Source organism: Oncorhynchus gorbuscha, linkage group LG25 (genome assembly GCF_021184085.1).
Source record: "Oncorhynchus gorbuscha isolate QuinsamMale2020 ecotype Even-year linkage group LG25, OgorEven_v1.0, whole genome shotgun sequence".
Taxonomy (NCBI): domain Eukaryota; kingdom Metazoa; phylum Chordata; class Actinopteri; order Salmoniformes; family Salmonidae; genus Oncorhynchus; species Oncorhynchus gorbuscha.
In genome coordinates this window covers 7,273,916-7,289,789 of record NC_060197.1, presented here as the reverse complement: position 1 = coordinate 7,289,789, position 15,874 = coordinate 7,273,916, and the positions used below count along the sequence as shown (strand labels likewise).

The 15,874-nt window shown below is 41.8% G+C and overlaps 1 protein-coding gene across 1 annotated transcript; it reads left to right on the top strand.

Annotated features, from left to right (window-relative positions):
- Nucleotides 1–1,673: 1,673 nt before the first annotated feature.
- LOC124014271 (probable polypeptide N-acetylgalactosaminyltransferase 8) lies at nucleotides 1,674–9,672 on the top strand. Its single transcript, XM_046329089.1, has 11 exons — nucleotides 1,674–2,099; nucleotides 5,290–5,536; nucleotides 5,989–6,155; nucleotides 6,287–6,470; nucleotides 6,553–6,750; nucleotides 6,954–7,068; nucleotides 7,249–7,434; nucleotides 7,701–7,838; nucleotides 8,000–8,095; nucleotides 8,250–8,414; nucleotides 8,538–9,672. Exons 1-11 carry the CDS (start codon nucleotides 1,904–1,906, stop codon nucleotides 8,670–8,672), a joined length of 1,827 nt encoding a protein of 608 aa, XP_046185045.1. The 5' UTR covers nucleotides 1,674–1,903; the 3' UTR covers nucleotides 8,673–9,672.
- The last annotated feature ends 6,202 nt before the right edge of the window (nucleotides 9,673–15,874 follow it).

The following is a 15,874-nucleotide window of genomic DNA, read 5'->3' as shown; positions in this document are numbered from 1 at the left end:
TTCAACCCCAGTCTACAGCTATTAACACCCTCTTAAGCCTTAGCCCCACCCCATCTCTTTAAGGATTCACATGTGAGGTCATGTGAATCCTGAGTAAGGTCGGGAAAGAGGGATACCTAGTCAGTTGTACAACTGAATGCCTTCAAATGAAATGTGTCTTCCGCATTTAACCCAAGCCTTCTGAATTAGAGAGGTGTGGGGGTTGCCTTACTCAACATCCACGTCTACGGGGCCCGGGGAACATTGGGTTAACTGCCTTGCTCAGGGGCAGAAAGACAGATTTTTACCTTGTCGGCTTGGGTATTCAATCCAGCAACTTTTCGGTCACTGGCCCAATGCTCTAAACACTTGGCTACCTGCCGCCCGAGGTAGCCTATTATTATTTACCAGTTTCCCACAAAAGGGAGTGGTTACTGAAGCGTCATTTCAACCACACAATATAACTGAATAAAATAAAACATATTTTTTACATTTTCAACGCAATTGCAACGTATACATAGTTTTGATGATTATGTTGTAATCAGATGATTGATGTAGCAACCTGTTAGTCAGGTTAAGTCAATGTATTTAAGTTAAAGTTTTACCCTAATTTCAATGTTTATAACACTGGTTGAAATGAGATGGACAGTACTGGTTGATTACCACTTTGATTCCACATCATAATACGTTGACAAATGACGTTGAAACAACGTTGATTCAACCAGTGTGTGCTCAGTAGGTAGCGACTGTATCTAGAGTTTCATTTAACATAAGAGGAACTTTATTGTCGCCAAATTGAAATACCATACAGTGCTGATTTTTTTATTGAATCAATGGGAATTAGTGATATTATGATGAGTACTAACAGACAATGTGGCATTTACCTGGTTTGAGATGATTCAGACTTCCAGGCCCTGTTTCCCTTCCTGTTTCCCTTCCTTTGCATACCCATGCCAAATACGTTGGGTGTTGAACAGTAGGGCATTCAGAATTTTTTCATCCACTTCAGTGCCCACCTCGTCTGCGTAAGTATGCATGTTTGGTGTATCTCATAATAGCCTAGTTAATCATAGTTGATATATTTTTCAGGACAAAAGGCTATAAAGTTACAAGGTAAACATTCATGGGCCAAAGGCAAATATAAGTGACTGCGCTTCCATGCACTTTTCCTCAGAAATGCGCACTGTGTTTTATGCATTATCTACATGACAATTTGCTAATTGTCACATCGACCCAAACTCCAGGACTAGAGACAGTGAGTGATTGACAGCCTAGAGGAGGCGAGTGACGAAAAACTCACATCCACTGAGTGCCAGCCAGCCAGGATGGTGCACCTCAGCTACAGTATAATGGGAATATTTAAGATGACTAAAGTTCATATTTAATTTAGAATGATCAACACAATGTAAAAAACGTGATTTCCAGTGTTCTGTTTGTAACACTTGGGTTGATGGTCACTAGACTAGAGGCTGTATGTTATGGATTAAACTCATAACTGCTGATAAGGTTGACGCCAGACTGGAGGTACAAGGACAGAGGATACACTGATTATTATTACAATGTGATTCTGTAGCTGCTGACAAAGTCACTGCCTTCTGATTTGACTTCCTACAAGCCTATCGGGCTGGTGTTTACAGAACATTTGTATGCTGATTAGGATATAAGGGTGTTCCCAGAGAAGGCCAGTTAGACATTTTCTCTGCTTCTATCCTGGAGGTTTCTCCCTGTTGCAACTTGTAATAAACCAAATAGATTTTTGATTGACTATCTGCAACTGCTTTTCTCCTTTGTTCAATTTATTTTACATCACCCCTCCCTCCTTTCAGGCAAACCTGAATCTCAGTGAGAGAGTGAGAGAGTGAGAGAGTGAGAGAGGAAGGCCATCCTGTCTGTATCCCCAGGCTGAGCACTCACACGCAGAGGGATGATGAGGCTAGGCTGGGTTCGAGGGCTGGCCCCGTTGTTGGCCATGGCTGCTGGAATACTCTACATCACATCCATTAAGCGGGAGGTTCATTCTCATGGGGAGAGACTGCAGGGGGCCCATCAGAATGAATCGGCCAGGGGCCAAGACATTCTCGAGAGGCTGGAGAAGATGGAGGCTCACATCGAGAAGCTGTGTAAGTCTCAATCTCCTTAATTTACCTCTGACTTACCTGGAAGGGAATTGGCAGTAGCTCTGTCCACGAACTGTACCTGGACTGCAGTCTGCCACTGTTCTAGATAGTAGGGCAGATTTAGAGGGGAGGATTTGAGAACACATTAGAATCTAGACCAAACCAACATGCAGAGTTGATCCCAGAAAAAGTTAGTTCACACTTCACAGTGATGATTGTAAAAGGGAATTTGTACCCGGTTAATTAAAGGATTTAAATAAGCTAATAAAGGATGAAATAAAATATGCCCATAATCATTTTTGATTGTTCTTTAATCCTGTATACTGTTGCTTGCTGAACAACATTTGTTACATTTTGATCTACCAACTTCTGTGTGCCAAAGTTTACCACGTTTACTATAAAAATACAAATATATTTTTTTACATCAGTTACATCAAGGTAATTCTCCAAGGCATATCAAACATTGTTAATCACCTTTTTCAAAAACACACATGCAAATAGTGACTGAAGCTCCTAACCAACTGTGCTATTTTTTTTCTGTGTTGTTTGTAACTTGTGTTTTTACTTATTTTGTACATAATGTTGCTGCTACCGTCTCTTATGACATAAAATAACTTTTGGACATCAGAACAGTGATTACTCACCTCAAACTGAACTAAGATTTTTTTCTGTAACAAGTCTGACTTGAAGGATATACTGCTTTCTTGGGAACGAGACCAAATCCCAGTAATTTGTGTGAAGAAAAGGAGAAAAGGGGGCAGAGGTCGGGCAGCCTTCTGTGAATTTGTAGGAGAGTGAGTAAACCTCCACTACCATCTGTTCTATTGGCCAACGTACAATCATTGGAAAACTAAATGGATGAAAATATACGATCAAGACTATCCTAACAACCGACGTTAAAAACTGTAATATCTTATGTTTCCTCAAGTCGTGGCTGAACGACGACACGGATAATATAGAGCTGGTGGGATTTTCCATGCATCGGCAGGACAGAGAACCACGTCTGGTAAGACGAGGGGCAGCGGTGTGTGTCTTTTTGTCAATAAATGCTGGTGACAGATGTCACCAGGTAGAGAACCTTATGATAAGCTGTAGACCACACTATCTACTAAGAGAGTTCTCATTATTCATAACCGTCTATTTACCACCACAAACCGATGCTGACACTAAGACCGCACTCAACGAGCAGTATAAGGCCCATAAGAAAACTAGAAAATCCTCATCCAGAAGCGGAGCTCCTAGTGGCTGGGGACTTTAATGCAGGCAAACTTAAATCCGTTTTACCCAATTTCTACCAGCATGTCACATGTGCAACCAGAGGAAAAAGAACTCACCTTTACTCCACACACAGAGCCGCATACAAAGCTCTCCCTCACCCTCCATTTGGCAAATCTGACCATAATTATATCCTCTTGATTCCTGTTTACAAGCAAAAACTAAAGCAGGAAGTACCAGTGACTTGCTCAATACGGAAGTGATCAGATGACGCACATGCTACACTACAGGACTGTTTTGAGAGCACAGACTGGATTATGTTCCAGAATTCATCCAATAGCATTGAGGTGTATACCACCTCAGACATCGGCTTCATCAATAAGTGCATTGCCGACGTTGTACCCACAGTGACTGTACGTTCATATCCCAACCAGAAGCCATGGATTAAAGGCAACATCTGCATCGAGCTAAAGGCTAGAGCTGCCACTTTCAAGGAGCGGGACATTAATAAGACGATCCATGAAACAGGCAAAGCGTCTATACAGGATTAAGATTGAATCCTACTACACCAGCTCTGATGCTTGTCAGATGTGGCAGGGCTTGAAAACTATTACGGACTACAAAGGGAAACCCAGCCGTGAGCTGCCCAGTGACGCGAGCCTACCAGACAAGCTAAATTACTTTTATAATCGACTCACGTCGGTAGCCATGAAGTGCTTTGAAAGGCTGGTGGCCCCAGGTGGTAAGGGTAGGCAACAACATGTCAGCCATGCTGATCCTCAACACAGGCGCCCCTCAGGTGTGCGTGCCTAGTCCTCTACTGTACTCCCTGTTCACCGATGACTGTGTGGCCAAACACGACACCAACACCATCATTAAGTTTGCTGACGATACAACAGTGGTAGGCCTAATTACCGACAATGATGAGACATCCTATAGGGAGGAGGTCAGAGACCTGGCAGTGTGGTGCCAGTACAACAACCTCTCCCTCAATGTGAGCAAGACAAAAGAGCTGATCGTGGACTACATAAACAGGGCTGTATTGGAGCGGGTCGAGAGTTTCAAGTTCCTTAGTGTCCACATCACCAACAAACTATTATTGTCCAAACACACCAAGACAGTCGTGAAGAGGGCACGACAACACTGTTTCCCCCTCAGGAGACTGAAAATCTTGTCACATTGGCATCGGTCCCCAGATCGATGTATACAGCTGCATCATCGAGAGCATCCTGACCGGTTGCATCACCACCTGGTATGGCAAATTCTCTGCATCCGATTGTAAGGCGCTAAAGAGGGTAGTGAGTATGGCCCAGTACATCACTGGGGCCAAGCTTCCTGCCATCCAGGATCTATATACTAGGTGGTGTCAGAGGAAAGACCCAAAAAATTGGCAAAGACTCCAGTCACCCAAGTCAGAGACTGTTCCCTCTGCTACCGCATGGCAATCGGTTCCGGAACGCCAAGTCTAGGACCAAAAGACTCCTTAACAGCTTCTACCCCCAAGCCATAAGACTGCTGAACAATTAATCAAATGGCCACCAGGTCTATTTACATTGACCCCCCATTTGTTTTTACACTGCTGCTATTCACTGTTTATTATCTATGCATAGTCACTTTACCCCTACCTACATGTACAAATTACCTTGACTGACCTATACCCCCGCACATTCACTCAGTACCGGTATCCCCTGTATATAGCCTCGTTACTGCTATTTTATTGTGTTTACTTTGATTATTTGTTACTTTAGTTTATTTCGTAAATATTTTCTTAATTAACTCGCTTGTAAGTAAGCATTTCATAGTAAGGTTGTACCTGTTGTATTCATACCTGTTGTATTCGGCGCATGTGACAAATAAAGTTTGATTTGATTTGATTTTAAATGAGATCCTGCTCTGTTTGTATCAAATGGAGTGTTGATTTTGGCAGCCTTAACACATTTATTACAATTTCATGAACAGCTGTCATGTGTGTCCACAGTGAATACAATCCACGACGGGAGCAGTCTGAAAGAGGGGCAGGCTGTGAAGGCTCCCGAGGTCAAGAAGGAGAGGAAGGTGGTGAAGAAGGTGTACCCCAACTCAGCTCTGTTCACAAGCTGGGGTGGTGAGCTCTCAGAGGAGGAGCAGAAAGAGGCAGAGGGGCTGTTTCAGATGTATGGATACAACGCCTTCCTGAGTGACAGACTACCCCTGAACAGGGAAATCCCTGATACTCGCGATCCTAAGTAAATTATTTTCCTCATCTCTCCGCCACCTCAACACAGCAAATGATGGATCCGCTGAAAACTTCTGAATTCTAACCACAGTCTGTTGCAATGCGGCCAACCGAGGTCAATTCCATCTCCAGCACTGTGAATTCAATTTGAGCAATTGTAACCTTAGAACTAGAAGGTTCTACCTGAAAAAAGATGATTCTAAGATAACTGGATCCTAAGCAATTTTTATCATGTATTCTTTTAAACTCAACAACATGGACTGGGGTTTTAGAGTACTATATAGGTAGAAAACATTGAACAGAACAAGACTATGTCAATAAATACATTTTGACAGAAATGCAGATAGAACCTTATACCTCAAAGCTCTCACAATGACATTGAAGTTGACAAGTGAAACAACAGCTTTGGTGAAGTGAATAAAGTATATGAGGTGGACCAAATGTGTTTGTTGTGCCTGTTAGGTGTGCTAAGCACCAGTATCCCCATGACCTGCCCACCATCAGCGTGGTGTTGATCTACTTGGACGAGGCCCTGTCAATCATCAAGAGAGCCGTCCGCAGCATCATAGACAAGACCCCCCGACACCTGCTTAAAGACATTATACTGGTGGATGACCACAGCTCCAATGGTTTGCCTAATTGGTCAATGCTCTCCGCATAGAAACATTTGAAATTACATTTGTTAACATTTAGATTGAACATATGTGTGGCTTTCAACTTTCCTTAGGTAGCACTGATTTGCAAGCTTCTGCTTTCACAGAGGATCTAAAGGAGAAGTTGGATGCCTACATTAGCTTCATCCATGAAGAGCGTCCCGGCCTGGTGAAGAGAGTGAGACACTCAGAGCAGCTCGGTCTCACACAGGCCCGCCTCTCAGGGTGGAGGGAATCTACAGGAGATGTGGTGGCCATCTTGGATGCCCACATAGAGGTCCATGTGGAATGGTAGTCTAAATGAAATATCTCAGTGAGACTTTCTGAATCACCCCCTCAAAATGGTGTTTTGACTCTGTGTTTGTGTGAACAGGGCGGAGCCTCTGTTAGCTCGGATAAAGGAGGACCGCACGTTGGTGTTGACACCGGTGTTTGACAACGTCCATTTCGATGACTTGACAGTCACACGTTATGGGCCTGCTGCAGATGCCTTTGACTGGGCCCTGTGGTGTATGTATGAGTCCTTCAGACCTGAGTGGTATGCCTTGAAAGACGAGTCACAGCCAGGAAAGTGAGTTGTTTGTGATTTCATCATCAGATGATAGTCCAGGTTCACAGATCTGTTTGAATAGACGATAAGGAAAGCACAGCATTGGGAGGAAAATCATACCTAATATTTACACCTGGATTATTATTTTGCGTTATATATTCATTAAATTAATGTCACTTCTGGAAATCTGGAAATGACCATGATTTGTACTGTATGTTTGTCAGGAGCCCCTCCATTATGGGCATACTAGTGGTTGATCGCCTTTTCTTTGGGGAAATTGGTGCTCTGGATGGTGGTATGAAGATCTATGGAGGGGAAAATGTTGAACTGGGTATCCGGGTAAGCCCCTCTGCTACAGTTTCTAAATGAATGTTTGAAATCAAAGCAGACTTGTGTTTGCAGAATTACTTTTTGTTCTTGAGTCATTCAGTTTGAACAAACCAATCTACATCCAACATCCAGACACTTCAGTCCATATCTATAAACTCTTCCTTCTCTCTTGGTGTTTGGTGTGTCGAGGTGTGGCTATGTGGTGGAAGTGTCGAGGTCATACCTTGTTCTAAAATAGCCCACATCGAGAGGGCCCATAAACCCTATCTCCCCGACCTGAGCATTACAATGAAGAGGAATGCTCTGAGAGTGGCTGAGGTCTGGATGGATGACTACAAACATAATGTCAACATTGCCTGGAACATCCCACTGAAGGTACTGTACACAAGAAACCAATCAAACAGTAGGTTTTGTTCAGCCGTTCCTATAGAATAGCAATGATTGCTGTTTTGCATGCCTTGTGTTTGAAAATAAGTAGATTAGACAGTTAATATTATTTTTTAAATGGTCTATTACTCAATGCCATAATAAAGATCATTGGATCCATGTAAAATGATGGCAGTAAGCAGCAAAAGTGGATAATAGGTGTATTGCTCACATGGCCTGTGTTTCTGATTTAGAAATCTTCTTTCTCACCACAGGATCATGGCATAGACATTGGGGATGTTTCAGAGAGGAAGAAGTTGAGAAAGAGACTGAACTGCAAACCCTTCCAGTGGTATCTGGATAACGTGTATCCCATGTTAGACCCCCTGGGTGACTTGCTTGGTTATGGAGCTGTGAGTGATGCTAAAATGTTACAGTTGTTCTGGAACTTTTTCCTCACGAACTGTGTTTAGTGACATGCATGGCATTCTTTTTTCAAAAGGATGCAGGGTCATGAATCAGGATAGGAATCTGCACTTTTATAACCGTTTATCTCTGTCCATAAAATCAACAGCTGGTCAATGACCAGAAGACGGATCTCTGTATAGATCAAGGCCCAGTTCCGGGGAACACACCTATTTTATATGGATGCCATTATTTTGGTCCACAGGTTTGTACAATCATTGCTTAGTATCTTAGAATTTAACTACATGTATAATATGTTTCATACCATGGCAGACTTGGGATTCAATCCATGCCACAATGCAAAGTACTGTCAATACCACAGACTCAGAAAAGCCTAAATATATATACTCTCTATCCAGAACTGTTATTATCGAGCCAGTGGGGAGATCTACATTGGAGGCATCAAGTCTCACAAGTACAACAGTAATCGCTGTCTGGTGGACACCGGCACTCGAACCCCGGGACTGTATGAGTGCAAGGTGGCCCAGCAGAAGAGATTCCACATGCTCTGGGAATTTCAACAGGTAAGCACTCTGACATGATTTCGGGAAGTTGATGCTTAAAAATTGTTGGAACCAACAGAGATGTCTTTGACTTTTTAAAATTATTGTGATGCTGTACAGTAGAATGTTTGTTGTATTTTACAGGGAAAAGCCATCCAGAACAGACAGACAAAGAGATGTCTGGAGATTGCCCCAGGGGAGGACACCTACTACCAGCTCATCATTCAGGAGTGTAGTGGGCAGCACTGGAACATACAGAATCTGATTAAAGATTTCTAATACACTGAGATAGTTAGGCCTACCAGAGACAATACAAGTGGGAAGGTGGTATTTACCACATACGACTGGTAAAAGTCCACTTGAACGTCCCTCCAACTGGTAATTACTAGTGGGAAACTCGTCTATCATCCCTGAGCTCCGACTTCTCCCACATGCTGACCTCTGACATCATCTACTAAGGAAATTACTTTTTTAACAGCATTTTCAGCAGTTCAATGCATCAAAACATTCTTTACAAAAATCTATCTATAAATATGTTTTTGAACACTATAATTTAACAAACATGATAGCTGAACTCATAGCTTATGGTTGACAACTTGTTGGCCATTAGCCAATCGGCTTTTCTCAAATAGTTCAAAGCACGTGAATGCATCCAACTAGTATTTATGATTTCACAACTGGTAATTACCACCTTCCCACTTTGTTATGAACACATCACTATCATCATTCTTTGAAAATACTATCTTAGTCAGCAGTGAGATGACTGTGATCTTAGTGAGCTGTTGGTTGTATACAGTGGCGACGCGTCATTCAGGGCAGGTGTTTTGTGCCCCCCCCTGTTTATCCAAAAAATATAACATATACACTACCAGTCAAAGTGTCACGGCTTCTATGAGTAGTGGGTGGAGAAGTCAGGCGCAGAGAGCAGGATAGTTCACAAGATGTGGATTTTTATTTTCCAAAAACCCAGAGAGACGGTCACGCCACACACACAAGGGCGCGTAAAGACCCAGTCCAAACAACAGGAAGAAACTGACCGGAAAAATAAATACCACAAAATAATCACACACCATAAACAGAAAAACAAGCCCGCACAAAAGCTGGCGGGCCTACTGGGTTTAAATAGCACACAACCAAAACCTAAACACAAAACAGGTGCAACTAATCAGACACAACTAAATGAAACAGAAAAGAGTGGTAGCTAGTAGGCCGGCGACGACGACCACCGAGCGCCGCCCGAACAGGAAGAGGCACCATCTTCGGCGGGATTCATGACACAAGGGTTGGACACACCTACTCTTTCAAGGGTTTTTCTTTATTTGTAATATTTTCTACATTGTAGAATAATAGTGAAGACATCAAAACTATGAAATAACACATGGAATCGTTTAGTAAACAAAAAAGTGTTGGAACAAATCAAAATATATCTTATATCTTTTTTTATTTTTATTCTTCAAAGTAGCCACCCTTTGCCTTGATGACAGCTTTGCACACTCTTGGCATTCTCTAAGATAGAAAATCATTCCAGGTGAAGCTAACAGTCTTGAAGGAGTTCCCACATACGCTGAGCACTTGTTGGCTACTTTTCCGTCACTCTGCGGTCCAACTCATCCCAAACCATCTCAATTGGGTTGAGGTCAGGTCATTGTGAAGGCTAGGTCATCTGATGCAGCCCTTCATCACTCTCCTTCTTGGTCAAATAGCCCTTTCACAGCCTGGAGGTGTGTTGGGTCATTGGTCCTGTTTAAAAGTAAATGAAAGTCCCACCAAGTGCAAACCAGATGGGATGACGCATCGCTGCAGAATGCTATGGTAGCCATGCTGGTTAAGTGTGCCTTAAATTCCAAATAAATCACAGAGAGTGTCACAAGCAAAGCACCCCCCACCATCACACCTCCTCCTCCACAGTGGGAACTACACATGCGTGTCACGCCTTGGTCATTGTATCTTGTGTTTTTGTTATATGTTTGGGTAGGCCAGGGTGTGACATGGGTTTATATGTTGTATTTCGTATTAGGGTTTGTATTAATTGGGAGTGTGTATTATTAGGGGTGTGTCTAGTTAGGCTTGGCTGCCTGAGGCGATTCCTAATTGGAGTCAGCTGATTCTAGTTGTCTCGGATTGGGAACCGTATTTAGGTAGCCTGAGTGCGCGTTGTATTTCGTGGGTGATTGTACCTGTCTTTGTGTTAGTCACCAGATAGGCTGTAATTAGTTTCACTCGTTTGTTGTTTTCGTATTTTCAGTTATTTCATGTACCGTATTTTCTTCATTAAAAGTCATGAGTAACCTACACGCTGCATTTCGGTCTGACTTTCTACAAACAACAGACGAAGATCATTACAATGCGGAGATCATCCGTTCAACTACTCTGCGTCTCACAAAGACACGATGGTTGGAACCAAAAATTTCTAATTTGGACTCATCAGACCAAAGCACAGATTTCCACTGGTCTAATATCCATTGCTCATGTTTATTGGTCAAAGCAAATCTCTTCTTCTTATTGGTGTCCTTTTTTGATGGTTTTGTTGCAGCAGTTCGACCATGAAGGTCCGATTCACACAGTCTCCTCTGAACAGTTGATGTTGTGTAGTGAATCATTTATTTGGGCTGCAATCTGTGGTGGAGTTATGAACTTATCCTCTGCAGCCGAGGTAACTCTGGGTCTTCCTTTCCTGTGGTGGTCCTCTTGAGAGCCAGTTTCATCATAGAGGTTGATAGTTTTTGTGACTGCACTTGAAGAAACTTTCAAAGTTCTTGAAATGGTCCGTATTGACTGACCATCATGACTTCATGTCCTGTCATTTCTCTTTGCTTATTTGAGCTTGTCTTGCCATAATATGGACTTGGTATTTTATTAAATAGGGCTATCTTCTGTATACCACCCCTACCTTGTCACCACACAACTGATTGGTTCAAACGCATTAAGAAATAAATAATTCCACAAATGAACTTTTAACAAGGCACATCTGTTAATTGAAATGCATTCCAGGTGACTACCTCATGAAGCTGGTTGAGAGAATACCAAGAGTGTGCAAAGCTGTCATTAAGGCAAAGGGTGGCTACTTTGAAGAATCTCAAATATAAAATATATTTGGATTTTACATTTACATTTAAGTCATTTAGCAGACGCTCTTATCCAGAGCGACTTACATTTGTTTAACATTTTACATTACATTTAAGTCATTTAGCAGACGCTCTTATCCAGAGCGACTTACAAATTGGTGCATTCACCTTATGACATCCAGTGGGACAGTCACTTAACAATAGTGCATCTAAAACTTAGGGGGGGTGGGGTGAGAGGGATTACTTAACCTATCCTAGGTATTCCTTAAAGAGGTGGGGTTTTTTAACACTTTTTTGTTACTACATGATTCCATATGTGTTATTTCATAGTTTTGATGTCTTCACTATTCTACAATGTAGAAAATAGTAAAAATAAAGAAAAACTCTTGAATGAGTAGGAATTTCCAAACTTGACTGGTACTGTATATATATATTTTTGTGCCTGTTTTGCATGTTATTTTGGCATAAATACGTGTCACATATCAGTTGGCAAACCATGTTTAAAAAAATATATATACATGTATATTGAGTTAATAAAGCTGCATACAAACATGGTCTCTTTTTTGCTTTCTTGATTAAGACAGCTCCAAAATGCAGGTGTTTCAGCCTAGATCAGTGCTTTCTGTGGTAGTAGGGCAGCCAGCGGAAAAACAGTGCTTCGGGATTGGTAATGTTCTCTAGTTGTGCCGTGATTGTCTCAGTGTTCTGTCACTCATTTGGACACTATGTCACCGCAAAATCTATGGGGACAGTTTGAAAATTCAATCCCCTTTGGTGCTGCCATAGAGTTACATTAGAGGCGCCCATCCAAGAAGTCTCAAGGTCATTGGTCACAGATAAAATGACGTCAAATCACGTTACATCTACAGTAGCTTTGATTGGACTGATCATGTCAACATCATACTTTCAAAATCTTAGCTAGCAAGCTAGCAGTCATCACCATGAATCAAGTCTGTAATCTACTGTCAAATCCTTTTCAATCCTTGTCATGTGAAGTAAAATTAGATATAAAACATATCTGTGCGCATCAGCCATTGGACATAAACATTACACAACATGTCGCAAATTCAACAATGAGTGGTTTGGAAGGACACAGTGCTAGCGTTGCAAAGCAATCACTATTTTGCGAAGGAGATTACAGGCAACTAAGGCACTATGACGACCAACCAATTTTTAAGGGCACATCAGGCATGATCCAATACTAACTTTTGGATTGTATGTATGACGTGTACAGAGAAGCTATAGCTAAGGAGGTGTCTGAGACTGCTTTTGCGTCTATACAAACAGACGAGACCACTGACATCTCCTGTAAATCACAGATGGTAATAGTGCTGTGCTATATGTTACCAGACAAGAGTGTGTGTGAGAGGTTTTGTAGAGTACAAAACTGGTGTTGGCCTCTCCAACACCATCAAACAAGTCCTAGCGCAACTGAAATGTCAAGGAGAAGCTGTTTGCACAAACCTACAACAGGGCAGCAGTGATGAGTGGTAATGTACAAACGCTACTGAAGGATTTCTTTCCGATCACAGAACTCCAGTGTGTTACCAAGCTATGACCTTTGGGCAACCAGGAGAAGTTGAAAAGGGATCTGTTCACTGTCTACCGGCATCCTGAGCTGCACACTGGAAACACAGCCCTTCTTTATTGAAATCAATCTATGAGAACCACCTGCAGATGGTCTCTCTTCTCAAAATCCTCATCACAAGTCAGGGAGAAACTTTTCCCCCCTTAAATGGATAAAAACCTTCATACACAACTCCGTAGGCTAGAGAAGGTTAAATGCATTGGCCATGCTGTCAATCCAGCATGACTTCATCCAGAGAATGACGTTTACCTTTATTGTGGCAATTGTGATCAAATCAATGAAATATTAGCCATTAGCAAAATACCAAAACAAAACAAACAATGCAAAATATTTTCTGGTAGGCAGAACGCACCAGAGTAGGATTCTATTGCATTGACACACACTACTCAGCCTCTATGCTACACAGACTGGTGCGGCATAAACAAATCTGAGCTGCAGTATACATGCAAATAGACCATTGCCATATGGATCTGTGGCATTTACTTTGAACTGGACTGTATTTACAGCATGAGCGGTCATGTGTAGATTTTGAGATCACAACAAGAGCTGCATGTAGCCAAATGTGCATACTTTGTTCATATCCTTTGCTAGTTATTGAGTTATTATCCCAGTTATAGACCATTTGTAGTCAGCAATACGGGAGTGATTGCTTCCTACAAGAGCACAAAACATATACATTTCTAGACGTCTTTGAAATGCGAGTCAGGTAAAGAGCTGTTTTTTGTCTTAAAGGAACAGTGTTGTATTTTGCGACAGGCTTGAATAAGCTAAGAAACCAATAGGCAGAGGGTAGCATAATTTGTCTAATTCTCTGTAATATTGGTATGGGAATAATGATGTATTTATTTTGTAAAGTGGTTTCTTGCATCAAACAACATAACAACATTTTCAATCACCTCCTTGACTGAAGGACAAGTGGATGAAAATATTAATGTCAAGCCCTGCATGTTTTTTTCCCAAAATTATCATGGAATGTAGGCCTACATTGAACACCACACATTAGCTACTACTGTAGGCTGAATGATAGAAAAGCTATTTCCATGTAAAAAACGCATGGATGCATTTCCTCCATTGTTTTTGATGGTAGGCCACTCTGGTAGGCCTATATTATGATCAAATAGCCACAGCAACCTACATGGCCACTATTAAAGCGGGTACAGCCTCAGTGTTCACAGTAAACATGCGCACAACATTTCACAACGTTGAAGTTTGAACATTTTTTTTTGAGGGAACACTGGGTAAGTGCCTTGCTCAAAGACACGTCCACAGATTTTTCATTGAGTCGGCTAGGAGATTCAAACCAGCGAACATTCGGTTATTGGTCCAACGCTCTTAACCGCTAGGCTACCTGCCGTCATACCTGCCACAATTTTCAAGGTTCAGCAGATGCTCCTCATCATCCTTTCCGGTACCAATGATGTGATCAAGGTAACACTGTGACCTAGGGAGGTCGCTCAAAACCTGATCAATGGCCCTTTGGAACAAGATGGTGCCGACATGATTCCAAAAGGCAAGTGGTGGTTTCTGTAGAGTCCCAAATGGGTAGTGATGGTGAGGTACTTTTGAGACTCTTCATCTACATGCATCTTAAGCACTATGAAAGTCAGTTGTTAGAGGTACTTCCTTAATACCTCTTGAAGCAAGGGGGCAGTATTTTGATGTTTGGATAAAAAACGTCCCAAAGTAAACTGCCTATTTCTCAGGCCCAGAAGCTAGAATATGCATATAATTGGCAGATTAGGATAGAAAACACTCAGCATATTGTCTGTGAGTATAACAGAACTGATATTGCAGGCGAAAACCTGAGGAAAATCCAACCAGTAAGTGCTGTTTTTCTGAAACTACTCTGTTCCATTGCAAGCCTATCCTCCATTTAAAGGGATATCAACCAGATTCCTTTCCCTATGGCTTCCACAGGGTGTGAATTCTTTAGACATAGTTTCAGGCTTTTATTCTGAAAAATGAGCGAGAATGATCACATCACGTCAGTGGATAGCTAGGTGTCCGCAGATTTGTGCATGTGCGAGCGCCTGGAGCGAGACTTTCTCTCTCTCTCTCCTATTGAAAAGGCTACCGTCCGGTTGAAATATTATCTATTATTTATTGTAAAAACAACCTGAGGATTGATTATAAAAAATGTTTGACATGTTTCTACGAACTTTACGGATACTATTTGGAATTTTGTCTGCCCGTCGTGACCTGCACGAGTCTGTGGATTACTAAACAAACGCGCCAACCAAATAGAGGTATTTGGATATAAATGGAACAAAACAAACATTTATTATGTAACTGGGAGTCTCGTGAGTGCAAACAAGATCATCAAAGGTAAGTGATTAATTGTATTGCTTTTCTGACTTTCGTGACCAATTTACTTTGCTGCTAGTTGTTTGTAATGTTTTGTCTGCTGAAAGTTGTCCTCACATAATCACATGGTTTGCTTTCACCGTAAAGCTTTTTTGAAATCTGACACGCCAGGTGGATTAAGTGTTAGAACTATGAATGCAGAAACCCACATAACGTTAAATACTTAGACCAATTCTTAACAGAGCAAAGCCCAGGTAAAAAGTCAATGTAGAAAATTCCATGTCAACCAGTCAGCCCCATTTCCATGTTCCTGCAAGAGTGGGACTTCTTCTTCTGTGGTTTTTAAATAGCGGTTGGCAGCCAAAAGTTGCATTACTGCCACCAACTGGACAGGGTTGAAAAATGATGGGGGAAAACTAATTTAATCCACACAACTAAAAATACTACATAAACAAAAGTCCCACTTCTTCCTTCCTTCAAATCTCCATATGTCTCCCTTCTTGTGCTCTGGGGCCTGAGAGTGT